Consider the following 27,392-nt stretch of genomic DNA (forward strand, 5'->3'; position numbering starts at 1 on the left):
GCTGCCAGATGGTCCACCTCTCTTTGAAAGAATCAGAATCAGGTTTATTATCACCGGCATGTGATGTGAAATTTGTAAACTTAGCAGCAGCAGTTCAATGCAACACATGATCCAGCAGAGAGAAAACAAAAATAAATAAAATGAAACATAATAATAAACAAACAAGTAAGTCAATTACATATATTGAATAGATTTAAAAAGTGCAAAAACAGAAATACTGTATATTAAAGAAGTATATTAATATCATTATTAGAGATGAGACCAACAACAGTGTTCCGTGAACTTTAGGATTTTGTCTGTGGAGTTCTGTCATTTTTGTAAAGAGGGGTGAAAGAACAGAGTCTGTGCTTATAGGCCTGGAATCAGGCCAGTACAAGCCCGAAGGCTGGTTGCCGAGATGTGCTGAGCCGTGTCCAAAGCTCTCTGCAGTTTCTTGCAGTCCCCACACAACAGTGGCCATACCAAGCCGTGATCCGTTCAGATAGGATGCTTTTTATGGTGTATTGATAAAAAATCGGTAAGAGTTCATGGGTTTGTGCTAAGGAAATTTGGCCTCCTGAAGAAATAGAGACATTGGTGAGATTCCTTGATGTGGCATCAATGTTAGTGGATCAGAACAATCTGTTGGTGTTGTTCACTCCGAGGAACTTGAGGGTCTAAACCTCGGCTCAGTTGATGTAGCGTGTGCACTGCCCCCCCTCTTCCCCAGAACTCAGTGACCAGGCTGCCATTGAGGGAATGGTCAACAATGTCGTTAGACTTCCTTATCCCCTTCCTAGATCTGACATCACTATTTGAGATACAGTCCACTACAGTGGTATCATCTGCAAATTCATGGCTGGAGTTGGAGCAGAACCGGACACATGAGTGTACAGGGAGTTGAGTAGGGGCAAAGGGCACAATGTTATGGAGTACCAGTGTTCAGAATAATTCTGGAGGTGTTGCTGCGTATTCTTCCTGATTTTACTGATTGTGGGCTATTGGTCAGGAAGTCAAGGATCGAGTTCAGATTCATTCATTTATCACAGGTAAGTGGAAGCACACAGTGTTATTAACAACCAACGTAAACTAAGAATGTGCTGGGGGCAGCCCGCAAGTGTCAGCATGCATTTCAGCACCGACAGAGCATGCCCACAATACAGGGCAGAACACTGAACACAACAAGCAACAAAACACATCCCGTTCCTCCCTCCCACCCACCCACTCGCACAGTCCTCCAATCCCAAAGTACATGTGTCACCATATACAACCCTGACATTCATTTTCTTGTGAGCATTCATAGTATATAGAAAGAAAGAGTTCGGCACGGACTAGGAGGGCCGAGATGGCCTGTTTCTGTGCTGTGATTGTTATATGGTTATATGGAAACCCTATGGAATCGATGAAAAATTGCATACAACAGAGGCAGACAATCTGCAAAAGACAACAAACTGTTCAAATAATAAATATCAAACACTGGTTGTAGAGTCTATAGGTTGTGGAATCAGTGCAGTGTTGGGGTGAGGGAAGTTATCCCCTTTGGTTTAAGAACCTGGTGTTTGGGTAATAACCATGTAAGAGTGTTTGTGTTTCTATACCAGGCCGTGACGCAGGCAGTCAATATACTCTCCACTGCATATTTAGAGAAGTTTGGCAGTTTTAGATATTTGTTGAATCGGCACAAACTTTGAAGAAAATAGAGGTGCTGCTGTGCCTTCTTTGTAATGAGAGTTATGTGCTTGACCCAGGACAAATCCTTTGAGATGATAACACCAAGGAATTTAAAATTGCTGAATTTCTCTTCCTCCGATCCCCTGGTGAGGCCTGACTCCTGGACCGTGGGTTTCCTACTCCTGTAGTCAATAATCAGCTCCTTGGTCTTGCTGGCATTGAATGAGAGCTTATTATTATGGCACTGCTCATATTTTCAGATTTTCAATCTTCCTCCAACATGCTGATTCATCATCTCCTTTGATTCAGCCTGTGACAGTGGTGTTGTCAGCAAATTTAAATATGGCATTAGAGCTGTACTTAGCTTCACAGTCATTGATAAGCAGAAGGGCTACAGGCCTCCAGTGCTCTCATGAACTCCTAGATTTCCCCAGTGGACTCTCAGACTCGTAATTCAAAGGCCTGGGACTTGGAGTTTCTGATTCCTGGACTTCCATTTGACCTTCGGTCTTTGATCTTCAGTATTGACCTCATGACTTGCCAAAGTCTGGGCCTCAAACTCCCCTCTTGCAGAGAGTATCATTGGAGTTGTAGAGGGAGGCGTTGACTCCCAGGGCCCAGCTTTTGGTGATGAGTTTGCTTGGAATTGTAGTATTGAAGGCAAAACTGTAATTAGTAAACAGTAGTCTAATGCACATGTCTTTAGACCATATGACGTAGGAGCAGAGTTAAGCCAATTGGCCCATCAAGTCACCATTCCATCATGGCTGAGTTCTTGTTCCTCCTCACCTCCCTTCTCCTGCCTTTACTGTCCAGATGCTCCCGAGATGTGTGGAGCAGCAGGGAGATGATACGTGTTGTAAACCTGTTTCGGCGCTGTGCGAATTGCAGTCAGTCGATGTTTTGGGAAGTTGGAGTTGATGTGTGCCACAACCAGCCTCTCAAAACACCTCATGCTAGTGTTTGAATGCAAAACAGCACGGGAACAAGTCTTTTGTCCCAGAAGGTTGTGCCAAACTAATTAATCTAATCCCTTCACTGTGTTCAAGCTCTATATAAGAGCCACCTAAATGCCTCTATTGTATCTGTCTCCACCACTCCACCCTGGCAGTGTGTTTCAGTAATCCACCACTCCACCCTGGCAGTGTGTTTCAGACATCCACCACTCCCCCCTTTCAGTGTGTTTCAGACATCCACCACACCCCCCCCCCCCCCCGGCAGTGTGTTTCAGACATCCACCACACCCCCCCCCCCCCCCCGGCAGTGTGTTTCACACATCCACCACACCCCCCCTGGCAGTGTGTTTCAGACATCCACCACACCCCCCTTTCAGTGTGTTTCACACATCCACCACACCCCCCCTGGCAGTGTGTTTCACACATCCACCACACCCCCCCTGGCAGTGTGTTTCAGACATCCACCACACCCCCCTTTCAGTGTGTTTCACACATCCACCACACCCCCCTTTCAGTGTGTTTCAGACATCCACCACACCCCCCCCACCCTGGCACTGTGTTTCAGACATCCACCACACCCCCCTGGCAGTGTGTTTCAGACATCCACCACACCCCCCCCCGGCAGTGTGTTTCAGACATCCACCACACCCCCCCCCCCCCCCCGGCAGTGTGTTTCAGACATCCACCACTCCCCCCTGGCAGTGTGTTTCAGACATCCACCACTCCCCCCCCCGGCAGTGTTTTTCAGACATCCACCACACCCCCCCTGGCACTGTGTTTCGGACATCCACCACTCCCCCCCTGGCAGTGTGTTTCGGACATCCACCACTCCCCCCTGGCAGTGTGTTTCTGGCATCCACCACACCCCCCCCTGGCAGTGTGTTTCTGGCATCCACCACACCCCCCCCCCCCCCCCGGCAGTGTGTTTCAGACATCCACCACACCCCCCTGGCAGTGTGTTTCAGACATCCACCACTCCCCCCTGGCAGTGTGTTTCTGGCATCCACCACACCCCCCCCTGGCAGTGTGTTTCTGGCATCCACCACACCCCCCCCTGGCAGTGTGTTTCTGGCATCCACCACACCCCCCCCCCCCCCCCCCGGCAGTGTGTTTCTGGCATCCACCACACCCCCCCCTGGCAGTGTGTTTCTGGCATCCACCACACCCCCCCCCCCCCCCCCCCCGGCAGTGTGTTTCTGGCATCCACCACACCCCCCCCTGGCAGTGTGTTTCTGGCATCCACCACACCCCCCCCCCCCCGGCAGTGTGTTTCAGACATCCACCACACCCCCCTGGCAGTGTGTTTAGACATCCACCACACACCCCCTTTCAGTGTGTTTCAGACATCCACCACTCCACCCTGGCAGTGTGTTTCAGACATCCACCACTCCCCCCCCCCCGGCAGTGTGTTTCAGACATCCACCACACCCCCCTGGCAGTGTGTTTCAGACATCCACCACACCCCCCTTTCAGTGTGTTTCAGACATCCACCACTCCCCCCCCCCGGCAGTGTGTTTCAGACATCCACCACACCCCCCTGGCAGTGTGTTTCAGACATCCACCACACCCCCCCCCCCCCCCCCCCCCCGGCAGCGTGTTTCAGACATCCACCACTCCCCCCCCCCCGGCAGCGTGTTTCAGACATCCACCACTCCCCCCCCCCCGGCAGCGTGTTTCAGACATCCACCACTCCCCCCCCCCCCGGCAGTGTGTTTCAGACATCCACCACTCCCCCCCCCCCCCCCCCGGCAGTGTGTTTCAGACATCCACCACACCCCCCCCCCCCCGGCAGTGTGTTTCAGACATCCACCACTCCCCCCCCCCCGGCAGCGTGTTTCAGACATCCACCACACCCCCCCCCCCCCCGGCAGCGTGTTTCAGACATCCACCACTCCCCCCTTTCAGTGTGTTTCAGACATCCACCCTCCCCCCCCCCGGCAGTGTGTTTCAGACATCCACCACACCCCCCCCCCCCAGCAGTGTGTTTCACACATCCACCACTCCCCCCTGGCAGTGTGTTTCAGACATCCACCACTCCCCCCTTTCAGTGTGTTTCAGACATCCACCACACCCCCCCCCCCCCCGGCAGTGTGTTTCACACATCCACCACTCCCCCCTGGCAGTGTGTTTCAGACATCCACCACTCCCCCCTTTCAGTGTGTTTCAGACATCCACCACTCCCCCCCCCCCCCCGGCAGTGTGTTTCAGACATCCACCACACCCCCCCCCCCCCCCCGGCAGTGTGTTTCAGACATCCACCCTCCCCCCCCCCCCCCCCGGCAGTGTGTTTCAGACATCCACCACTCCCCCCTTTCAGTGTGTTTCAGACATCCACCACTCCCCCCTGGCAGTGTGTTTCAGACATCCACCACTCCCCCCTTTCAGTGTGTTTCAGACATCCACCACACCCCCCCTCCCCCCCCCCCCCCCCCCCGGCAGTGTGTTTCAGACATCCACCCTCCCCCCCCCCCCCCCCGGCAGTGTGTTTCAGACATCCACCACACCCCCCCTGGCAGTGTGTTTCAGACATCCACCACTCCCCCCTTTCAGTGTGTTTCAGACATCCACCACACCCCCCCTCCCCCCCCCCCCCCCCCCCGGCAGTGTGTTTCAGACATCCACCACTCCCCCCCTGGCAGTGTGTTTCAGACATCCACCACACCCCCCCTCCCCACCCCCCCCCCGGCAGTGTGTTTCAGACATCCACCACACCCCCCCTCCCCCCCCCCCCCCCCCCCGGCAGTGTGTTTCAGACATCCACCACACCCCCCCCCCCCCGGCAGCGTGTTTCAGACATCCACCACACCCCCCCCCACCTGGCAGTGTGTTTCAGACATCCACCACTCCCCCCCCCCCCCCGGCAGTGTGTTTCAGACATCCACCACACCCCCCCCCCCCCTGGCAGTGTGTTTCAGACATCCACCACACCCCCCCCCCCCCCTGGCAGTGTGTTTCAGACATCCACCACACCCCCCTGGCAGTGTGTTTCAGACATCCACCACTCCCCCCTTTCAGTGTGTTTCGGACATCCACCACTCCCCCCTGGCAGTGTGTTTCAGACATCCACCCCCCCCCCCCCCCGGCAGTGTGTTTCAGACATCCACCCCCCCCCCCCCCCCCGGCAGCGTGTTTCAGACATCCACCCCCCCCCCCCCCGGCAGCGTGTTTCAGACATCCACCACTCCCCCCCTGGCAGTGTGTTTCAGACATCCACCACTCCCCCCCTGGCAGTGTGTTTCAGACATCCACCACTCCCCCCCTGGCAGTGTGTTTCAGACATCCACCACTCCCCCCCTGGCAGTGTGTTTCAGACATCCACCACTCCCCCCCTGGCAGTGTGTTTCAGACATCCACCACTCCCCCCCTGGCAGTGTGTTTCAGACATCCACCACTCCCCCCCTGGCAGTGTGTTTCAGACATCCACCACTCCACCCCGGCAGTGTGTTTCAGACATCCACCACTCCACCCCGGCAGTGTGTTTCAGACATCCACCACTCCCCCCCCCCCCGGCAGTGTGTTTCAGACATCCACCACTCCCCCCCCCCCCCCCCGGCAGTGTGTTTCAGACATCCACCACTCCCTAGTGTTTATAACACAAAAACTTGCCTGCAAGTGTTAAGTTCAAGTTCAAGTTTATTGTCTGTAGGGTACATATATACTACCAAATGAAACAACGTTCCTCTGGACCGCTGTGTACCCCCAAACATATATCACACACAGCACATAAACCAAAATATTACCACTGATAAGTGAATAAAATATAATTCAAAATGTACTTAGTACACAGCACAGGTCACTGTCCGAGTGATGAGACCTCGATGGTCACAGGGTATTCATTAGTCTCACAACCTGAGGGAAGAAGCTGTTCCCCAGTCTGGCAGTCCTATTCCTGATGGTAGTGGGTCAAAGAGATTGTGGGATGGGTGGTGGGTCTCTTCATCTGCAACGTTCCTGGTGAAGTCACAAATATGTGGTGGGTGGAGGGGGTGGTGAGATGAACCTCCCGGCAGCTTTACAGATTTACCGCCCTCTGGCTAAAGGAATTCCTCCTCATTGCCGTTCTAAATGGACTTACCTCTATTCTGAGGCTGTGCCCTCTGGTTTTAGAATCCCTCACTATAGGAGACATCTTCTCCATGTCCACTCTGTCCAGGCCTTTCAATTGTTGAAGGGGGTTCAATGAGATTCCCCCCTCACCTTCATTCTTCAAACCTCCAGCAAATATAGACATGTGTTCAGGATCTGTTCCATCTGGCTGAAGCTGAGGTGAGGGAGACAGACAGACAGACATACTTTATTGATCCCGAGGGAAATTAGGTTTCGTTATAGTCGCACCAACCAAGAATAGTGTAGAAATATAGCAATATAAAACCATAAATAATTAAATAATAATAAGTAAATTATTCCAAGTGGAAATAAGTCCAGGACCAGCCTATTAGCTCAGGGTGTCTGACACTCTGAGGGAGGAGTTGTAAAGTTTGATGGCCACAGGCAGGAATGACTTCCTATGATGCTCAGTGTTACATCTTGGTGGAATGAGTCTCTGGCTGAATGTACTCCTGTGCCTAACCAGTACATTATGGAGTGGATGGGAGACATTGTCCAAGATGGCATGCAACTTGGACAGCATCCTCTTTTCAGACACCACCATCAGAGAGTCCAGTTCCACCCCCACAACATCACTGGCCTTACGAATGAGTTTGCTGATTCTGTTGGTGTCTGCTACCCTCAGCCTGCTGCCCCAGCACAACAGCAAACATGATAGCACTGGCCACCACAGACTCGTAGAAAATCCTCAGTATCATCCAGCAGATGTTAAAGGACCTCAGTCTCCTCAGGAAATAGAGACGGCTCTGACCCTTCTTGTAGACAGTCTCAGTGTTCTTTGACCAGTCCAGTTTATTGTCAATTCATATCCCCAGGTATTTGTAATCCTCCACCATGTCCACACTGACCCCTTGGATGGAAACAGGGGACACCGGTGCCTTAGTCCTCCTCAGGTCCACCACCAGCTCCTTAGTCTTTTCACATTAAGCTGCAGATGATTCTGCTCACACCATGTGACAAAGTTTCCCACTGTAGCCCTGTACTCAGCCTCATCTCTCTTGCTGATGGCAGAGTCATCAGAAAACCTCTGAAGATGGCAAGACTCTGTGTTGTAGCTGAAGTTCGAGGTGTAGATGGTGAAGGCAGTCCCCTGTGGAGCCCCTTGCTGATGGCAGAGACTGAAGATGGCAAGACTCTGTGTTGTAGCTGAAGTTCGAGGTGTAGATGGTGAAGGCAGTCCCCTGTGGAGCCCCTTGCTGATGGCAGAGACTGAAGATGGCAAGACTCTGTGTTGTAGCTGAAGTTCGAGGTGTAGATGGTGAAGGCAGTCCCCTGTGGAGCCCCTTGCTGATGGCAGAGACTGAAGATGGCAAGACTCTGTGTTGTAGCTGAAGTTCGAGGTGTAGATGGTGAAGGCAGTCCCCTGTGGAGCCCCTTGCTGATGGCAGAGACTGAAGATGGCAAGACTCTGTGTTGTAGCTGAAGTTCGAGGTGTAGATGGTGAAGGCAGTCCCCTGTGGAGCCCCTTGCTGATGGCAGAGACTGAAGATGGCAAGACTCTGTGCAAGACTCTGGTTAGAGTCAAGCAACACAAAGCTGTGGAGCCCAATAATGTACTAGCTTGGGTTCTGAAAGACTGAGCAGCACAGCTGACGGAGGCGTGCACAGATATATTCAACATCTCTCTAACTATCATTGTCCCCTTGGGTTTTCAAGGAGGAAACCATCATTCCAGTGCCAAAGAAGGCCTTAGTAACCTGCCTGAATGACTGTTGTCCTGTGGCATTAGCATGAAATGCTTTGAGCGGCTGATCATGGAGCACATTAAAGCCTTTTTCCTGGTTTACACTGGACTCTTTCCAGTTCGCTTATCGCTCAAATCTATCCACTGATGATTCAATAGCCTCTGCCTCCACTCTGTCCTGTCCCCCGTGGAAAACGGGGTCTCATATGCCAGACTGTTGTTTCTAGACTTCAGTTCGGTATTCCACACCATCATACCCCAGAACCTAGTGGGGAAACTGTCCTCGCTGGTCTCAACACCTCCCTCTGCAATTGGATACCGGACTTCTGAACAGCAAGGCCACAGTCCGCCTGTGTGGGTAGCAACGTCTCCGGCCCCATTACACTGAGCACCGGCGCTCCGCAGGGCTGTGTGCTCAGCCTGCTGCTGTTCACACCGCTGACACACGGCTGTACCGCAGGATCCAGCTCAAACCAGGTCATCAAGCTTGTGGGTGACACGACAGTGGCTGGCCTTATCGAGACGGAGTATCGAGAGGAAGTGGAGTGGTATGAGAAAACAACCTAAGCCTGAATGTGGAGGAGACACTGTGGACTCAGGAAGGTGCAGACAAACCACCCCCTCTGAATACATCACTCCTCCAGAGAGAGCGAAGTGCACCAAGTTCCTGGGAGTTCACGTCATGAAAGACCTCAACTGGTCCCGTAGTATCACCTCCCTGAACAAGAAGGCACAGCAGCAGCTCCACTTCCTAAGAAGATTGAGGCAAGCAAGGCTCCATCAACCACCCCCCATCTTAACTGCACTTACAGGAGCATCATTGAGAGCGTCCTGACAAGTTGTATCTCCGTCTGGTATGGGAGCAGTCAAGCATCGGACCAGAAGTCCTTACAAAGGACAGTGAGAACATGGGAGTCTCCCTACCATTCATCGGGACATTTATCAGGAGTGCTTATTATTATTACGGATCCCTCTCATCCATCCAGCGTCCTCTGTGACTTTCTACCATCAGGCAGGAGACTCCGATGCATAGAAACAAGAACAGTCAGGGTGGGGAAACAGTTTCTTCTCCCAGGGTATGAGGCTTCTGAACACTTGGCTGCATCATATTTGAAGTGTCACTGGTTAATCTGTTTCATGCCTTATAGCATTTAATATTTATGCACTTTAGTTTGTATTAATCTGTGATTCATCTGTAGATTTTATCCTTGCCTCCATAAGTTATTGTGTGTTAGGTGTTCTACTGTGTTTTACACCCTGGTTGGAAGAAGCATTATTTCATTTCTATATGCACTATATGGTTACATATGTTATATACATGTATTTAGATAAATGACAATAAATTCATTTGACACTTGACTTGAGTGTGACCCTTGCCAAGAAATGTGCTGACTCTATGCTGATGAGAGCTTTCTGTACTGCTGAAATAGTGAGAGATATAACATGAAAATGAAGAGTCACACACAAAATGCTGGAGGAACTCAGCAGGTCAGGAAACAACCATGGAAATGAATAAACAATTGAAGTTTCAAGCCAAGACACTTCAACAGGTCCTGGTACAGGATCTCAGCCCAAAACGTTAACTGTTTATTCCCCTCCATAGATGCTGCCTGACCTGCTGTTCCTCCAGCATTTTGTGTGTGTAGCTCTGGATTTCCAGCATCTGCAGAATCTCTTGTGTAAATGAACAATCCAATGTGGCTGAGAGACAAGTTGGTTAAGTCACCGGATCCGGACGAGATGTACCCCAGGCTACTGTGGGAGGCGAGGGAGGAGGTTGCTGAGCCTCTGGTGATGATCTTTGCATCATCAATGGGGATGGAAGAGGTTCCGGAGGATTGGAGGGTTGCGAATGTTGTTCCATTATTCAAGAAAGGGAGTAGAGATAGCCCAGGAAACTATAGACCAGTGAGTCTTACTTCAGTGGTTGGTAAGTTGATGGAGAAGATCCTGAGAGGCAGGATTTATGAACATTTAGAGAGGCATAATATGATTAGGAATAGTCAGCATGGCTTTGTCAAAGGCAGATCATGCCTTACGAGCCTGATTGATGTGTATATGGATTTCAGCAAAGCATTTTACAAGGTACCCCATGCAAGGCTTACTGAGAAAGTAAGAAGGCATGGGATCCAAGGGGACATTGCTTTGTGGATCCAGAACTGTCTTGCCCACAGAAGCAAAGAGTGGTTGTAGACGGGTCATATTCTGCATGGAGGTCAGTGACCAGTGGAGTGCCTCAGGGATCTGTTCTGGGACCCTTACTTTTCGTGATTTTTATGAATAACCTGGATGAAAAGTGGAGGGATGGGTTAGTAAATTTGCTGATGACACAAAGGTTGGGAGTGTTGTGGATAGTGTGGAGGGCTGTCAGAGGTTACAGCAGGACATTGATAGGATGCAAAACTGAGCTGAGAAGTGGCAGATGGAGTTCAACCCAGACAAGTGTGAGGTGGTTCATTTTGGTAGGTCAAATATGATGGCAGAATATAGTATTAATAATAAGACTCTTGGCAGTATGGAGGATCAGAGGGATCTTGGGGTCCGAGTCCATAGGACGCTCAAAACAGCTGCACAGGTTGACTCTGCAGTTAAGAAGGCATACGGTGTATTGGCCTTCATCAATCATGGGATTGAGTTTAGGAAACACGAAGTAATGTCGCAGCTATATAGGATCCTGGTCATACCCCACTTGGAGTTCTGTGCTCAGTTCTGGTCACCTCACTACAGGAAGGATGTGGAAACCATAGAAATGGTGCAGAAGAGATTTAGAAGGATGTTTCCTGGATTGGGGAGCATGTCTTTTGAAAACAGGTTGAGTGAACTCGGCCTTTTTTCCTTGGAGCGACAGAGAATGAGAGGTGACCTGATAGAAGTGTATAAGATGATGAAAGGCATTGATCGTGTGGATAGTCAGAGGCTTTTCCCCAGGGCTGAAATGGTTGCCACAAGAGGACACAGGTTTAAGGTGCTGGGGAGTAGGTACAGAGGAGATGTCAGGGGTAAGTTTTATACTCAGTGGTGAGTGCGTGGAAAGGGCTGCCGGCGATGGTGGTGGAGGCGGAATCAATAGGGTCTTTTAAGAGACTCCTGGACAGGTACATAGAGCTGAGAAAACTAGAAGGCCTAAGTAATTTCTAAAGTAAGGACATGTTCGACACGGTGTTGTGGTCCGATGGGCCTGTATCGTGCTGTCGGTTTTCTGTGTCTCTGGAGACAACCTTTCACTGATACTTCCTGAGTGGAGATGGTTTCCTTTGCAAGAGTTGCTGCATCCTGATGTGTCTGACAACCAGTCTGTGATGTGACTGCACCACTGGAGCGGGGCAGCTGTGCCTGGATGCAGCTTTGTCCCTGCGTATCCATGGTTACTGCGATGTTCTTACAGCTCAGGGTGCCGGAGTTTGGAGTTCAATTCTGGCATCCTCTGTTAGCGAGTTTAAACCTTCCTTTCCAAGTGCACATGGATTTCCTCCCGCGTTCCAAAGGTGGACCGGTTAGTAGTTATTTGGTCATTGTAAATTGTCTTGTGATTACCAGCATGGGTGGAGCATTGGCTGAGAGTGGGAATAAAGGGATCCTATTCTGGCTGGCTGCCGGTTACCAGTGGAGTTCCACAGGGGTCGGTTGGGACCACTGCTTTTTACGATGTATGTCAATGATTTGCACTACGGTATTAATGGATTTGTGGCTAAATTTGCCGATGATACAAAGATAGGTGGAGGAGCGGGTAGTGTTGAGGAAACAGAGAGCCTGCAGAGAGACTTAGATAGTTCAGGGGAATGGGCAAAGAAGTGGCAAATGAAATACAATGTTGGAAAGTGCATGGTCATGCACTTTGGTGGAAGAAGTAAATGGGCAGACTATTTAGATGGGGGGAGAATTCAAAATGCTGAGATGAAAAGGGACTTGGGAGTCCTTGTGCAGGATATCCAAAAGGTTAACCTCCAGGTTGAGTCGGTGGTGAAGAAGGCAAATGCAATGTTGGCATTCATTTCCAGAGGTATAGAATATAAAAGCAGGGATACGATGTTGAGGCTCTATCAATCACTCATGAGACCACACTTGGAGTTCTCTGTGTAGTTTTGGGCTCCTTATTTTAGAAAGCATATACTGACATTAGAGAGGGTTCAGAGAAGTCACAAGAATGATTCCAGGAATGAAAGGGTTACCATATGAGAAATGTCTGGCAGCTCTTGGCCTGTATTCCCTGGAGTTCAGGAGAATGAGGGGACATCTCATAGAAACATTCCGAATGTTAAAAGGCCTGAACAGATTAGATATGGAAAAGTTATTTCCATAGTTAGGGGAGTCTAGGAGAAGAAGGCATGACTTCAGGATTGAAGGACATCCATTTAGAACAGAGATACGGAGAAGTTACTTTGGTCAGAGGGTGGTAAATCTGTGCAATTTGTTGTGGAGGCCAAGTCATTAAGTCAGAGGTAGATAGGTTCTTAATTAGCTAGGGCATCAAAGGGTACAGGGTGAGGGCAGGGGAGTGGGGATGACTGGAAGAATTGGATCAGCCTATGATTGAATGCAGAATGGACTTGATGGGCCAAATGCCCTACTTCTGCTCCTATATCTTATGGCCTTATGATTAGGCTAGGGTTAAATCGATGGGTTGCTGGGTGGTATCGCTCGGTGAGCTGAAAGGTCCGGTTCTTGCTGTATCTCTAAATAAACTGAAAAACAAGAATAAAAATCCTACATAATGCCTACAATGAACTGCTGATCACTCAGTGTAAGTTGAGTTATGGTCTCTTGTGTCATGCTTCACTACCCAGGATCTCATGGCCGCAGATAGGCCAGGGATTTCCACATGCATTGCTGCAGCGTGATAGAGCGATTGCTCCTCCCAAGTCTCCAGAACATCATCTTCATTGTCGTTCGTGATGTCTCCATAGTTTGGTATCAAGTTTGAAAAGAGGGTTACAGATGAGTATTGTCCACCACTGTTCTGTTCATTTTTAAGTATCCAGCAAGAACTGGTGATCTTTAGTTGGGAATGCACTGAAGGTTCAGGGTTCATCAGGGTTCACTTCTCATTACCACCATCATGGAGTTTGAATAGCCACACTTGATGATTTAGGAACAGCTTCTTCCTCTCAATCATCAGTTTTCTGGATTGCCCAGGAATACCACCCCATAATTCTTCACCACTGTCAGATTTCTGAATGACCCAGGAACACTACCCTGTTATTCTCCACCACTGTCAGATTTCTGAATGACCCAGGAACACTACCCTGTTATTCTCCTCTGTCAGATTTCTGAATGACCCAGGAACACTACCCTGTTATTCTCCTCTGTCAGATTTCTGAATGACCCAGGAACACTACCCTGTTATTCTCCTCTGTCAGATTTCTGAATGACCCAGGAACACTACCCTGTTATTCTTCACTGTCAGATTTCTGAATGACCCAGGAACACTACCCTGTTATTCTCCACTGTCAGATTTCTGAATGACCCAGGAACACTACCCTGTTATTCTCCACCACTGTCAGATTTCTGAATGACCCAGGAACACTACCTCACTTTTCCTCTTGCACTATTTATTATTATCACATTTTTTGTTTTTTATGTATTTAGAGAGACAGCATGGTTATAGACCCTTGCAGCCCAATGAACCTCCAATGTTCAAAAGTTTGAAATTCAGAGTCGCTTCGTTACTGAAGTACGTGTTTGTGTCCGTATATAACGAAGAGCTTCATTTTCTTGTGGGCATTCAGAATTAATGAAATATGGTACCCAACAGGGCAGACAAACAACTAATGTGGAAAAAACAGTAAGAAGTGCAAATACAAGATGAAAGAGAAAAGAGAAATATTAATAATAAATAAGCAATAAATATTGAGAAAATGAGATGAAAGTGGGAACAGTTCAGTGATGTGGTGAGTGAGGTTATCCGCGCTGGTTCAAGAGTCTGATGTTTGAGGGGTAATAGTTGTTCCTGAACCTGGAGGTGTGGGTCCTGAGGAGCCTCAGCAGTGAGAAGAGAGCCCAGCCCAAATGGTGGATGGGGTCCTTGATGCTTCGTTCCTGTGACAGCGCTCCGTGGGAAGTGTTTACATTATACATACTGTCCTGCTGCACCCAGTGAGGGAGTGACTGACTGAAAGACACTCCATGTGACTCTAATTAAAGACGGTTTAATGTGCTGGTTAGCCGTGAAGCGCAGACATTAGCGCTGACTCACTCGTGGCTGCAAGTCAAGAGTGGGTGTTCTGAGAAATAAATTGAATCCGATGGTGCATTACACTCTGACTAATCACTGTAGGGTTTGGAGTGTGTTACTTGTGACAATTTGTTAAATGGTTCTATCAGTTAGGGGCTTCTGCTTTTACTCTTCCTAAATTAGGCAATCTTTTAATGAGACAAACTACTTGGCAATTATCTGTTATTACTGACTCCTGAGTCATTCAATCTGCATCACCAAAGCTTTTGTCTTCAATTGTTTGTCTGTTGCAGCCTGGATTCGTCTTTCCTATAACTTGGGATCCACTGTTGGTGCTGCACCTGTTGGTTTTAGACAAACATGATGTTAGTTTTCATTTCAGGAGGTCTGGAATATAGAACAGCACAGTATAGGCCTTTCAGCCCACAGTGTTGTGTCACCTTTTTAACCTAGTCCTAGATCAATCTAACCTTTCCCTCCCATATAACCCTTCATTTCCCTATCATCTATGTGCCTATTTAAGAGTTTCTTAAATGTCTGTAATATATCTGCTTCTACCACCTCCCATGGCAGGACATTCCACACACCCAACACTCTGTATAAATAAAAATTACCTCTGACATCATTGTCAAAATATAGTTTCCTTCAATCACCTTAAAATTATCCTCCGCCATGTTAGGCATTTCTGCCCTGGGAAAAGTCCCTGCCTATCCACTCTCTCAGTGCCTCTTATCATCTTGTATACCTCTATTATGACATTTCTCAACTTTCTTTGCTACAAAGAGGAAAGCCCTAGTTTGCTAAACATTCCCCACGTCAGACCTGTTCTCTAATCCAGGCAGCATCCTGGTAAATCTCCTCTGTACACTCTAAAAAGCTTCATTAAGGTTTCATATCTAAGAAAGGATGTGCTAGAATTGGGGAGAGTCCAAAGGAGCTCCACAAAAATGATCCTGGGAATGAAAGGGTTATCATGCAAGGAGCGCGAGATGACCCTGGGCCTGTAATCACTGGAGAACAGAAGAATAAGGGAAGATCTCATTCAAACCTATCGAATATTGAATAAATGAATGCAGAGAGGACGTTTCCTGTAGTAGGTGCTTCTAGAAACAGGGGGAACAGCCTCAAATTAGAGGAACATCCATTTAGATTTGAGTTGAGGAGGATCATCTGCAGCCAGAGGGGAGTAAATCTATGGAATTCATTGGTACAGATGGCTTTGGAGGCCAAGTCATTTCATATATTAAAAGTGGAGCTTGATAAATTCTTGATTAGTCAGGGCAGCAAAGGTTATAGAAACAGGAAAACATAGAAAAACTATAGCACAATACAGGCCCTTTGGCCCACAAAGCTGTGGCAAACGTTTCCCTACCTTAGAACTACCTAGGCTTTGAATGACTATTTTGTGTCTGCCTTCATGGTGGAGGACACATCTAATATACCAAAGAGAGATGTTATGGATGTGATGGGAGGTGAGGACCTCGATACAATATCTATCACTAAAGAGGTAGTGCTGAGCAAACTTGAAGATAGACAAGTCCACTGTTCCTGATGGAATGCATCCCAGGGTGCTGAAAGAAATGGCTGAAGTTATAGTAGAGGCTTTGGTGACAATTTACTAAAATTCTCTGGACTCTGGGCAGGTCCCAGCAGATTGGAAGATGGCAAATGTCACGCCACTGTTCAAAAAGGGATGTAGGCAAAAGGCAGGTAACTATAGGCCAGTTAGTTTAACATCTGTAGTTGGGAAAATACTTGAAGCTATCATTAAAGAAGAAATAGTGAGGCATCTGGAAAGAAATGGATCCACCAGGCAGATGCAGCATGGATTCAGCAAAGGCAGGTCCTGTTTGACAAACTTACTGGAGTTCTTTGAGGATACAACGAGCGCAGTGGATAGAGGAGAACAGATGGACGTTACTTGTTTGGATTTCAAGAAGGAGTTTGATAAGGTGCCACATGAAAGACTTATCCATAAGATAAGGATGCATAGAGTTTGTGGTGATGTATTAGCATGGATAGAGGAATGGTTAACTGATAGAAATCAGTGACTTGGGATACATGGGTGTTTCTCTGGTTGGCAATCTGGTGAGCGGTGTGCCACAGGGGTCGGCGTTGGGCCTGCAACTGTTCATAGTATATGTGCATTAACAATCTGGAAGTGGGGACTGAGTGCAGTGTGTCTAAGTTTGCTGATGACACTAAATTGAATGGAAAAGCAAATTGTGCAGAAGATACAGAGAGTCTGCCGAGAGTTATAGATATGTTACGTGTGTGGGCAAGGGCCAGGCAAATGGAGTACAATGTTGGTAAATGTGAGGTTTGGAAGGAAAAATTGAAAGAACAGATTATTATTTAAATGGTAAAAAATGCAGCATGCTGCTCTGCAGAGGGACTGGGGAGTGCTTGTGCATGAATCACAAAAGGTTGGTTTGCAGGTGCAGCCGGCTGTCAAGAAGGCAAATGGAATGTTGGCTTTCATTGCTCAAGGGACTGAATTTAAGAGCAGGGAGGTCATGCTACAACTGTACAGGGTACTGGTGAGGCTGCACCTGGAGTACTGTGTGCAGTTCTGGTCTCCTTACTTGAGGAAGGATATTCTGGCTGTGGAGGCAATGCAGAGGAGGTTCACCAGGTTGATTCCAGAGATGAGGGGTTAGACTATGAGGAGAGATTGAGTTGCCTGGGACTGTACTCACTGGAATTCAGAAGAATGAGAGGAGATCTTATAGAAACATATAAAATTATGAAAGGGATAGATAAGATAGAGGCAGGAAAGTTGTTTCCACTGGTAGGTGAGACTAGAACTAGGGGACATAGCCACAAAATTCAGGGGAGTAGGTTTAGGACAGAGGTGAGGAGGAGCTGCTTTTCCCAGAGAGTGGTGAATCTCTGGGACAAGGTTGGATAGATTTTTGCATAGTAGGGGAATTAAGGGTTATGAGGAAAAGGCAGGTAGGAGGAGATGAGTCCACGGTCAGATCAGCCATGATCTTATTGAATGGCGGAGCAGGCTTGATGGGCCAGATGGTCTACTTCTGCTTCTGTTTTTATATTCTTATGTTCTTATCCCTCATACATTCCTCCAATCACCTTAAAATTATGCCCCCTTGTATTAGCCATTTCTGCCCTGGGGGGAAAAGTCCATGCCTGTCAATTTGATCTATGCCTCTTAGCATTTTGTACACCTCTAAAGGGTCACTTTTCATCCTCCATCATTCCAAAGAGAAAAACCCTGGTTTATTCAACTGTAAGACATGATCTCCAATCCTAACACAAATTGGTAAATCGCCTCTGCATCCTCTGAATATACTAGGAACAACGTAATTGTAAGGCTTTATAAGGCATTGGTCAGACTGAGTTGGGAGTACTGTGAGCAGTTTTTGGGCCTCCTGTCTAAGAAAGGAAATGCTGGCATTGGAGAAGGTCCAGAGGAATGGCTGCTTTTCTGAGACAGCAAGAAGGTGTGCGTGTGCGTGTGCGTGTGCGGAGATTGCTTTAGTTCCCACCGTATCTCTCCTGCCTCACCATAGGCCCAGGATGATTCCATCCCTTGTTCCTGATAAATATGTTTTTTGATGCTACAGCTCACCATCTCAACATCCCATCGTACCTCACCAAATTAACTTTTGTGCTTTCTTCCAGGTATGAGTGTACCCATTCATGGGGCAGAAAACTGTGTTCAGGTTTATCATCGAAGAATTGTGCCCAACTTTCGGAAATCCCCTCCCTTATCCAGGGCCAGGAACTCGACGCTGCCTCCCGCCTCCAAGTCCGTGACCATGGATGGCTCCTCTATGGGATCCATTGAGTCTGCAGCCAATGGGAAACCCTACTACCCAGGTTGGTGCCCCAAGAGCTCTGTGGGGTCATAGGCACCGACTGTCCTACACACGATCTGTTTCTGTGACCCCATGAGGGTCCGGGAGCTCGGCTCCAGGGTTAGACTGGAGAAGCTGGGGTTCTCCACCTCGGAGCAGGGGAAGTGGAGAGTGGGCACGACTGTGGAGGCGGTGGGGGGGGTTGAATCCCAATCGGGCTTAATATCACTGACATAATTTTGCTTTGCAGTGGCAGTACAGCACAATGTATAAACATGCTATTGTTATTAAACTAAGAGTATAAAAGTAAATAAGTAGAGCAAATAGGCGGGTATTTTATTTATTTATTGAGATACAAGGTGGAATAGGCCTTTCTGAGTGGCACTGTCCGGCAATGCCTTGATTTAACCCTAGGCCTCATCACAGGACAATTTACAATGGCCAATTAGCTTACTAACCGGTACACCTTTGGACTGGATCACCCAGAAGAATCCCACGTGGTCAGGGAGAACGTACAAATGCCTTATAAGCAGCAGCAGGAATTGAACCCGGATTGCAGGTACTGTAAAGCGTTGTGTCAAACTCTAGGTTACTCTACTGCCTGTTGTGTACATGGTCTGTTCAGAAATCTGAGAGTGGAAGGGAAGAAGCTGTTCCTGAAATGTTGAGTGTGTGTCTTCAGGCTTCTGTATCACTTCCCTGATGGTTGTAATGAGAAGAGAGCATATTCCTGGTGGTGAGTGTCCTTAATGATGGATGCAGCCTTTTTGTGGCATCACCTGTTGAAGATGTCTTTGCTGGTTTACAATCCTCTGAAGCATTTTCCAATCCTGTGCATTGATGTCTCCATACCGGATAATGATGCAACCAGTCAGCATGTTTGCTTTCAGTGTGTGCTGCGTCTGCGAGGCTGAGTCGGGCAGTGCCGTGGAAGTCTATAGCGGGGGTATTCCCTTCTGCCACCGGCGTGGGATGGCGAGTCTGTCGGGACCCTGAGGACTTGTGGAAACTGTGTGGTGGTTTCTTTTGAACTTATAGTCTTTTAGCATCTTTGGACTATTTTTACTGTGCCCATAGTCTAATTTTTTTAAATCAATCATGCTATTGTTTGCACTGTTGTAACTATATGTTGTAACTATGTGGTTTTGTGCAGGTCTTGTAGCTTTAGTTTTTGGTCTTGTTTGTCTGGTGGATTTGGAGCTCCTTTCCGGGGAACGTGCTAAGACGGTAGCGCGATATTAATACGCAGCAGCCTGTCCGGACTCTGGATTGGGGATTGCCAAACGTTATGTGGATTTTCTGGTGTAGTGTTGTGATATCATTCTGGAGGAACATTGTCTCATTCTTTAACTGCATTGCATTTGTGGTTTCTAAATGACAATAAACTGAATCTGATGTTCTTCATGATACAACTGTAGAAATATACTAGAACCTTTGGTGACATACCAAATCTCCTCATTCTCCTCTGGAAGTAGAAAATTCTTTGTCATTGCATCAACGTGTTGGGCCCAGGAGAGATCCTCGGAGATGTTGATGCCCAGGAATGTGAAACTGCTCACCCTTTCCACCACAGGGACCTCAATGAGGACTGATAGGTGTTCTTCTGACTTCCCCTTCCTGAAATCCACCATCTGTTCCTGGGTGTTGCTGACATTGAGTGCAAGGTTGCTATGATGCCACTCAACCAGGCGATCTACCTCACTCCTGTACACCTCCTCATCACAAGTCCACAAGCTGATTTATCCATAAGTTTAAAAAAACTACACTAAGATCACCTGGCATGTTATCCGTGTCTCCAAAGAAATGAATGGCACTGAGAGCATACGATGGGTAGAAAAGAACCATTACTCACAAGCAGCTCACTCCTACGGTGGACCTGCAGTACCCAAAGCTTTTGGAGTCCAGCCTTATCTTCTGATTGTAAAAAAAACACATTTAACAACACCTTTGGTTGGCCCAGCTACTGCATCCGAAGATCAGCTTTCTTTCTAGAATGAGCTGCCAACCACAGCTGACGAGCTGCATCTGCCCAAAGTGACTGGTTTTCAGGCGCCAGTAACTCACCTTTACCCCTTCTCCTGTCACTGGGCTAAGTCACACATGAAGGCCAGGAGTTGGACTTGTTTTTCAGAAACTATTTGAGACGCATGGCATTGGTTCATTTAATAGGTAGAGGGATCTTATCCCCACTATCCCCCACCCTGACCTTGAGGCTTCATTAACATCACAGTCTTTGAGAGGCCATTTGGCCCATTCTTCCTTTACAAACACCTAGGCAGGACGTTCAAAACAGAGACAAAAAAGAGTGTAGATGCTGGGTTCTGGAGCAACAAACTGAGGGTGTGATACAACGTGTCAATGAGCATCTGTGCAGGAAATGGGATGGAAACATTTTGTGTTGAGATCCTGCATCAAGATTTTCCAAATGTCTACCTGTACACTTTCTCCATGAAATGTAGCTGGAAGTGCCCTGCAGACTATGTGTGTGGGATGTCCCTCTATTCTGAGGCTGTGCCCTCTGATCCTTGACTCTCCCATTATAGGAAACATTGTCTCCACATCCACTTTATCTGTTCCTTCTGATCCTAGACTCCCCCACTGTAAGAAACATCCAGTCTACATCCACTCTATCTATGCCCTTTGATCCTAGACTCTCCCACTGTAGGAAACATTCTTTCTACATCCATTCTATCTAGGCTTTTCAGTAATTGGTAAGTTTCATTGAGTCCCCCCCCCCCCCCCCCCACACACACACTTCATTCTTCTAAACTCCAGCGATACAGGTCCAGAGCCACCAAATACTCCTCGTATGTTAACCCTTTCATTTGTGGGATCACTTTTGTCACCCTCCTCTGGTCTCTTTCCAATATCAGCACATCATTCCTTAGATGTGAGACCCAAAACTGCTCACATTATTCTAAGAGTGGTCTGACCACTGTCTTATAAAGCCTCAGCATGACATCCTTATTCGAATATTCTAGTGCTCGTGAAATTAATGCTAGCATGCATTTGCCTTCCTTACTACCAACTTAACCGGCAAGCTAACCTTTATGGAATCCTGCACAAGTACTCCCAAGACCCTTTTCAAGTCTGATTTCTGAATGTTCTCCCCATTTAGAAAATAGTTTATGCTTTATACCTTCTACCAACGTGCATAACTGTATACTTTCTGACACTGTATTCTATCTGGCTTTGCTTTGCCCATTCTCTCAATCAGTCCAGGTTCTCCTGCTGATTCTCTGCTTCCTCAACACTGTCTCCATCCATCTTTGTATTGTCCACACAACTGGCCACAAAGTCATCAATTACATGACTTTGTTCATAGCCTCATACCAACCCCTGTGGAACACCACTCCAGTATCAGCACATCCCATCTTAGACAACCCCTGTGGAACACCACTCCAGTATCAGCACATCCCATCTTAGACAACCCATGTGGAACACCACTCCAGTATCAGCACATCCCATCTTAGACAACCCCTGTGGAACACCACTCCAATATCCGCACATCCCATCTTAGACAACCCCTGTGGAACACCACTCCAGTATCAGCACATCCCATCTTAGACAACCCCTGTGGAACACCACTCCAGTATCAGCACATCCCATCTTAGACAACCCCTGTGGAACACCACTCCAGTATCAGCACATCCCATCTTAGACAACCCCTGTGGAACACCACTCCAGTATCAGCACATCCCATCTTAGACAACCCCTGTGGAACACCACTCCAGTATCAGCACATCCCATCTTAAACAACCCCTGTGGAACACCACTCCAGTATCAGCACATCCCATCTTAGACAACCCCTGTGGAACATCCCATCTTAGACAACCCCTGTGGAACACCACTCCAGTATCAGCACATCCCATCTTAGACAACCCCTGTGGAACACCACTCCAGTATCAGCACATCCCATCTTAAACAACCCCTGTGGAACACCACTCCAGTATCAGCACATCCCATCTTAGACAACCCCTGTGGAACACCACTCCAGTATCAGCACATCCCATCTTAAACAACCCCTGTGGAACACCACTCCAGTATCAGCACATCCCATCTTAGACAACCCCTGTGGAACACCACTCCAGTATCAGCACATCCCATCTTAGATAACCCCTGTGGAACACCACTCCAGTATCAGCACATCCCATCTTAGACAACCCCTGTGGAACACCACTCCAATATCAGCACATCCCATCTTAAACAACCCCTGTGGAACACCACTCCAGTATCAGCACATCCCATCTTAGACAACCCCTGTGGAACACCACTCCAGTATCAGCACATCCCATCTTAGATAACCCCTGTGGAACACCACTCCAGTATCAGCACATCCCATCTTAGACAACCCCTGTGGAACACCACTCCAATATCAGCACATCCCATCTTAGACAACCCCTGTGGAACACCACTCCAGTATCAGCACATCCCATCTTAGATAAGGGGCTCCAAACTGCTCCAAATGTAAACATAGAAAACCTACAGCACAATACAGGCCCTTTGGCCCACAAAGTTATGCCGGACATGTTCCTACCTTAGAAATTACTAAGCTTACCCATAGCCCTCTATTTTTCTAAGCTCTATGTACCTATCCAAAAGTCTCTTAAAAGACCCTATCATATCTGCCTTCACCACCATTGCCAGCAGCCCATTCCACGCACTCACCACTCTATGAGTAAAAAACTTACCCTGACATCTCTGTACCTACTCCCCAGCACCATAAACCTGTGTCCTCTTGTGACCATTTCAGCCCTGGGAAAAAGCCTCTGACTATCCACATGATCAATGCCTCTCATCATCTTATACACCTCTGTCAGGTAACCTCTCATCCTCCGTCACTCCAAGGAGAAAAGGCCGAGTTCACTCAACCTATTCTCATAAGGCATGCTCCTCAATCCAGGCAACATCCTTGTAAATCTCCTCTGCACCCTTTCTATGGCTTCCCCATCCTTCCTGTAGTGAGGCGACCAGAACTGAGCACAGCACTCCAAGTGGGGTCTGACCAGGGTCCTATATAGCTGCAAATTTACCTCTCAGTTCCTAAATTCAATTCCACAATTAATGAAGGCCAATACACTGTATGTCTTATTAACCACAGAGTCAACCTGCACAGCTGCTTCGAGCATCCTATGGACTTGGACCCCAAGATCCCTCTGATCCTCCACACTGCCAAGAGTCTTACCATTAATTCTATATTCTGCCATCATATTTGACCTACCAAAATGAACCACCTCACTCTTATCTGGGTTGAACTCCATCTGCCACTTCTCAGCCCAGTTTAGCATCTTATCGATGTCCTGCTGTAACCTCTGACAGCCCTCCACACTACCCACAACACCCCCAACCTTTGTGTCATCAGCAAACTTACTACCTGTTTAGTCTGACCAATTCCTTATAAAGCATCACATTTGTTAAACAAACAAAATGATTGTAAATTATGAATTTGGAGTCAACTCTATTTTGTGATTCTCTGTTCACTGCTATATATGTGCTGTATGTGCCTTGTGTCGTGTGTGACAGTTGGTACCACGTTTTGCACCACCTGGCTACGTGGTGAGCCGACAACAACCTGGCCATTAACATCCAGAAAACCAAGGAGATCATTGTGGACTTCAGGCAGGCTGGGAGCCACGCTCAAGTCCCCATCTACATCAACGGAGCTGTAGTGGAGCATGTATCAAGCTTCAAATTCCTTGGTGTCCATATTTCTGAGGATCTCCACTGGTCCCTGAACTCCTCCATCCTGATCAAAAATGAGCAACAGCGCCTTTATTTCCTGCGGAGCATCAAGAAAGCTCACCTCTGTCCCAGGATACTGACGGACTTTTACCGCCGTACCATTGAGAGCATACTCACCAACTGAATCTCAGTGTGGTATGGCAATTGTCCCGTATCGGACCGCAAAGCATTCCAGCGGGTGGTGAAAACTGTCCAGCGGATTATCAGCACCCAATTGCCCACCATTGAGAACATCTACCATAAACACTGCCTGGGCAGGGCGAAAAGCATCATCAGGGATGCATCTCACCCTAACCATGGACTTTTTACTCTCCCATCCGGTAGGCGCTACAGGAGCCTCCGCTCCCTCACCAGCAGGCACAGGAAGAGCTTCTTCCCTGAGGCTGTGACCCTGCTGAACCTCACATCACAGCGCTAAGCAGTATTGCACCCATATTGTACTGTCTCAGTACTTTTATATTTGTGTGCTGTAGCACTTTTTGTTCGCAGTTATTTTGTAAATAACACTATTCTTTGCATTTCTGGTAAGAGGCTAACTGCATTTCATTTGGCTTTGTATCTGTACTCGGCATAATGACAATAAAGTTGAATCTAATCTAATCTTTGCTCCAGAGGAAGATTATTTCCTTTGGGTATTCATGTATAGTTGAATGACAATTACTTGAACTTGAACTGTGATGATTGGATCCAAAGATAATTCATTACTATCCTGTGCTGGCATTTATTACCTGAGTGTTTCTGCGTTAATTATTTGGCCATATTCCTTGAGTTTCTCCTTGGGACAGTGCTGTTTATTAGCACCTCTCCCTAATGGCCACTTATGGGAGTAAGCACACTGCAGCTCTGTCCAAGGTCCTGTCCTGTCATGTCAGGGTACAAATCTATGACATTGTCAGCTGTTCATTTGTTGTTCAGATTTTAATCAATCTACCATTGCAGCTTGTATGGTTACCACGATCATCACTTTAGCATCTTTGAAATATAGAATTGTCAATTTGCTGGGTGCCAACATCTCTGAGGATCTAGCTCAGGCCTGACATATTAATTGGATTACAGAAAAGTGGCTATATTTCATTCGGAGCTTGAAGAGATTTGGTATGTCACCAAAGACTGTAACAAATTTCTCTTTTTAAACTTTACCCCTCTCCCCACAAATGCATACCCTCTAGAACATGTGATTTCTACCCTGGGAGAAATATTCCATCTGCCTACCCTATCTATACCTTTCATAATTTTTTACACCTCTGTCACATTTCCTCTCTGACTCCCCCACTCCAGCGAAAACAAAACCCAGGTTTGTCCAATTTCTCCTTGTAGCTCATACCATCTAATTCTGGTAGCCTCTTAGTAAACTCTTCTCTACCCTCTGACACCAGCAGAGATATTTAAATGATCTTTGGTGACAGGTGAGGTACCAGAGGATTGGAGGAGAGCCAGTATGTCCTGCTGTTTTAGACAGGCTCTAAAATCAAACTGGGAAACTAGGCCAGTGAACCCAGCATCAGTCGTGGGAAAGTTATTGGAAGGTATTCTAAGGGACCGGATAGTTTTCTCTGAACATTGGCACATGTGACAATAATAAATTCACCAGTTTACTTAAGACTGGTTTGACAAGGATTATCTCTGCTCAAAGCCTGGAGTATTCTTATTCTGTTTGCTCTGTCTGCTACCTCTGGAACCTCACTCTCTTTCCCCTTTGTTTCAGTGGTGAGGGATATTAACATTTACCTTGGCGAATCTGAAGGGAGAGACAGCCCTTCAAAAGACGATGACTCCTTGCTCCATCCTGGCAGTTATACCAGTGCCTCCGGCGATGCCAGCAGACTAGAAATGGGCATTGAGGTGAGATCTCTTTACTTCAGGCAACGCGCACAAAATGCTGGAGGAACTCTGCAGGCCAGGCAGCATCTATGGAAAAAAGTACAGTCGACGTTTCGGGCTGAGACTGGACTGTACTTCTGTGTGCGTTACTAGGAATTCCAGCATCTGCCGATTTTCACTTGTTTGCCTCTTTACTTCATCTCTGTGTATTGAGGCTGTATAAAATAATGATTTGACACCATCAATATGGGCTCATTGGGAAGCTGAGGATGACCCTTGCTGATGAGTGTTAACACAAGTTTTGAATCTGAGACTTTAATTAATTAATTTATCTTAACATTTGGAGTCATAGTGCCAATTAACTGCACCACTCAGCAATCAACCTATTAACCCTAGCCTAATCACAGGACAATTTACAATGACGAAATAACTTAGTAATAGTACATTTTTTTAAGACTCTTCATTCAGACTGGGAAGATAGAGGAGAGATGGAATGAAAAGGTGGGGATGAAGAGATGGAGCAAGATCTGGCTGGTGATATGTAGATCGAGCGGAGGGGAAGAGTGTTGATCTAGCTATAATCTGCCAGGTATTGCTGCACCTCATTTCCCCACCCATATCTTTTTTTACCAATTATCTTCCTTTTTAATTCGCAATGAACGGTCTTGACCAGAAAATGTAAACTGTCCATTTTATAGAGTCATAGAAGAGTACAGCACAGAAACAGGCCATCTAGTCCATGATGAACCATCTAAGTTGCCTACTCCCATCATCTTGCATGGAAACCATAGCTTCCATACCCCTGCTATTGATGTACCTATTCAAACTTCTCTTAAAGCTTGAAATCGAGCTCACATGGCAGCTCATTCCACACTCTCTCAGCCCTCTGTGAAGAAGTTACTTATCATGTTCTTCTTAAACTTATCACCTTTCACCCTTAACCCATGACCTCTGGTTGTAGTCCCACCCAACCTCAGTCGAAGAAGCCTGCTTGTATCTACGTTATCTATACCCCTCATAATTTTGTATACCTCTATCAAATCTCCTCTCAATCTTCTACATTTCAAGGAATAAAGTCCAAGCCTATTCAATCTTTACTTATAACTCAGGTCCTGCAGACTGAGCAATATCCTTTGTAAATTTTCTCTATACTTTTTAGAAATAGATGCTGAGGGGATGTCAGGAGTATGTTTTCCCTCAGAGAGTGGTGGGTGTGTGGAATGCACTGCCGTTAGCAGTGGTGGAAGCGGATATAATAGGGTCTTTAAGAGCCTCTTCGATAGGTACATGGAGCTTAGAAAAATAGAAGGTTATGCGCTAGGGAAATTCCAGGCAGTTTCTAGAGTAGGTTACATGGTCGGCACAACATTGTGGGCTGAAGGGCCTGTACTGTGCTGTAAATTTCTAGGTTATCTCAACCCTATTCTCCTGCCTTCCAT

General features: G+C 47.3%; 1 protein-coding gene across 6 annotated transcripts in view; it reads left to right on the forward strand.

Moving 5' to 3' along the window:
• Positions 1–27,392, forward strand: part of LOC132398724 (anoctamin-4-like) — a 183,940-nt gene that overhangs the window by 30,631 nt on the left and 125,917 nt on the right. For all 6 annotated transcript variants that reach the window (XM_059978558.1, XM_059978561.1, XM_059978557.1 and 3 more), the window contains exons 2-3: positions 18,215–18,412; positions 25,838–25,974. In XM_059978558.1, coding sequence (XP_059834541.1) covers positions 18,217–18,412; positions 25,838–25,974 — 333 coding nt within the window. In that variant the 5' untranslated portion in view covers positions 18,215–18,216. The remainder of the gene's footprint in view (positions 1–18,214; positions 18,413–25,837; positions 25,975–27,392) is intronic.

The sequence above is a fragment of the Hypanus sabinus genome, chromosome 8 (assembly GCF_030144855.1).
Source record: "Hypanus sabinus isolate sHypSab1 chromosome 8, sHypSab1.hap1, whole genome shotgun sequence".
NCBI lineage: Eukaryota > Metazoa > Chordata > Chondrichthyes > Myliobatiformes > Dasyatidae > Hypanus > Hypanus sabinus.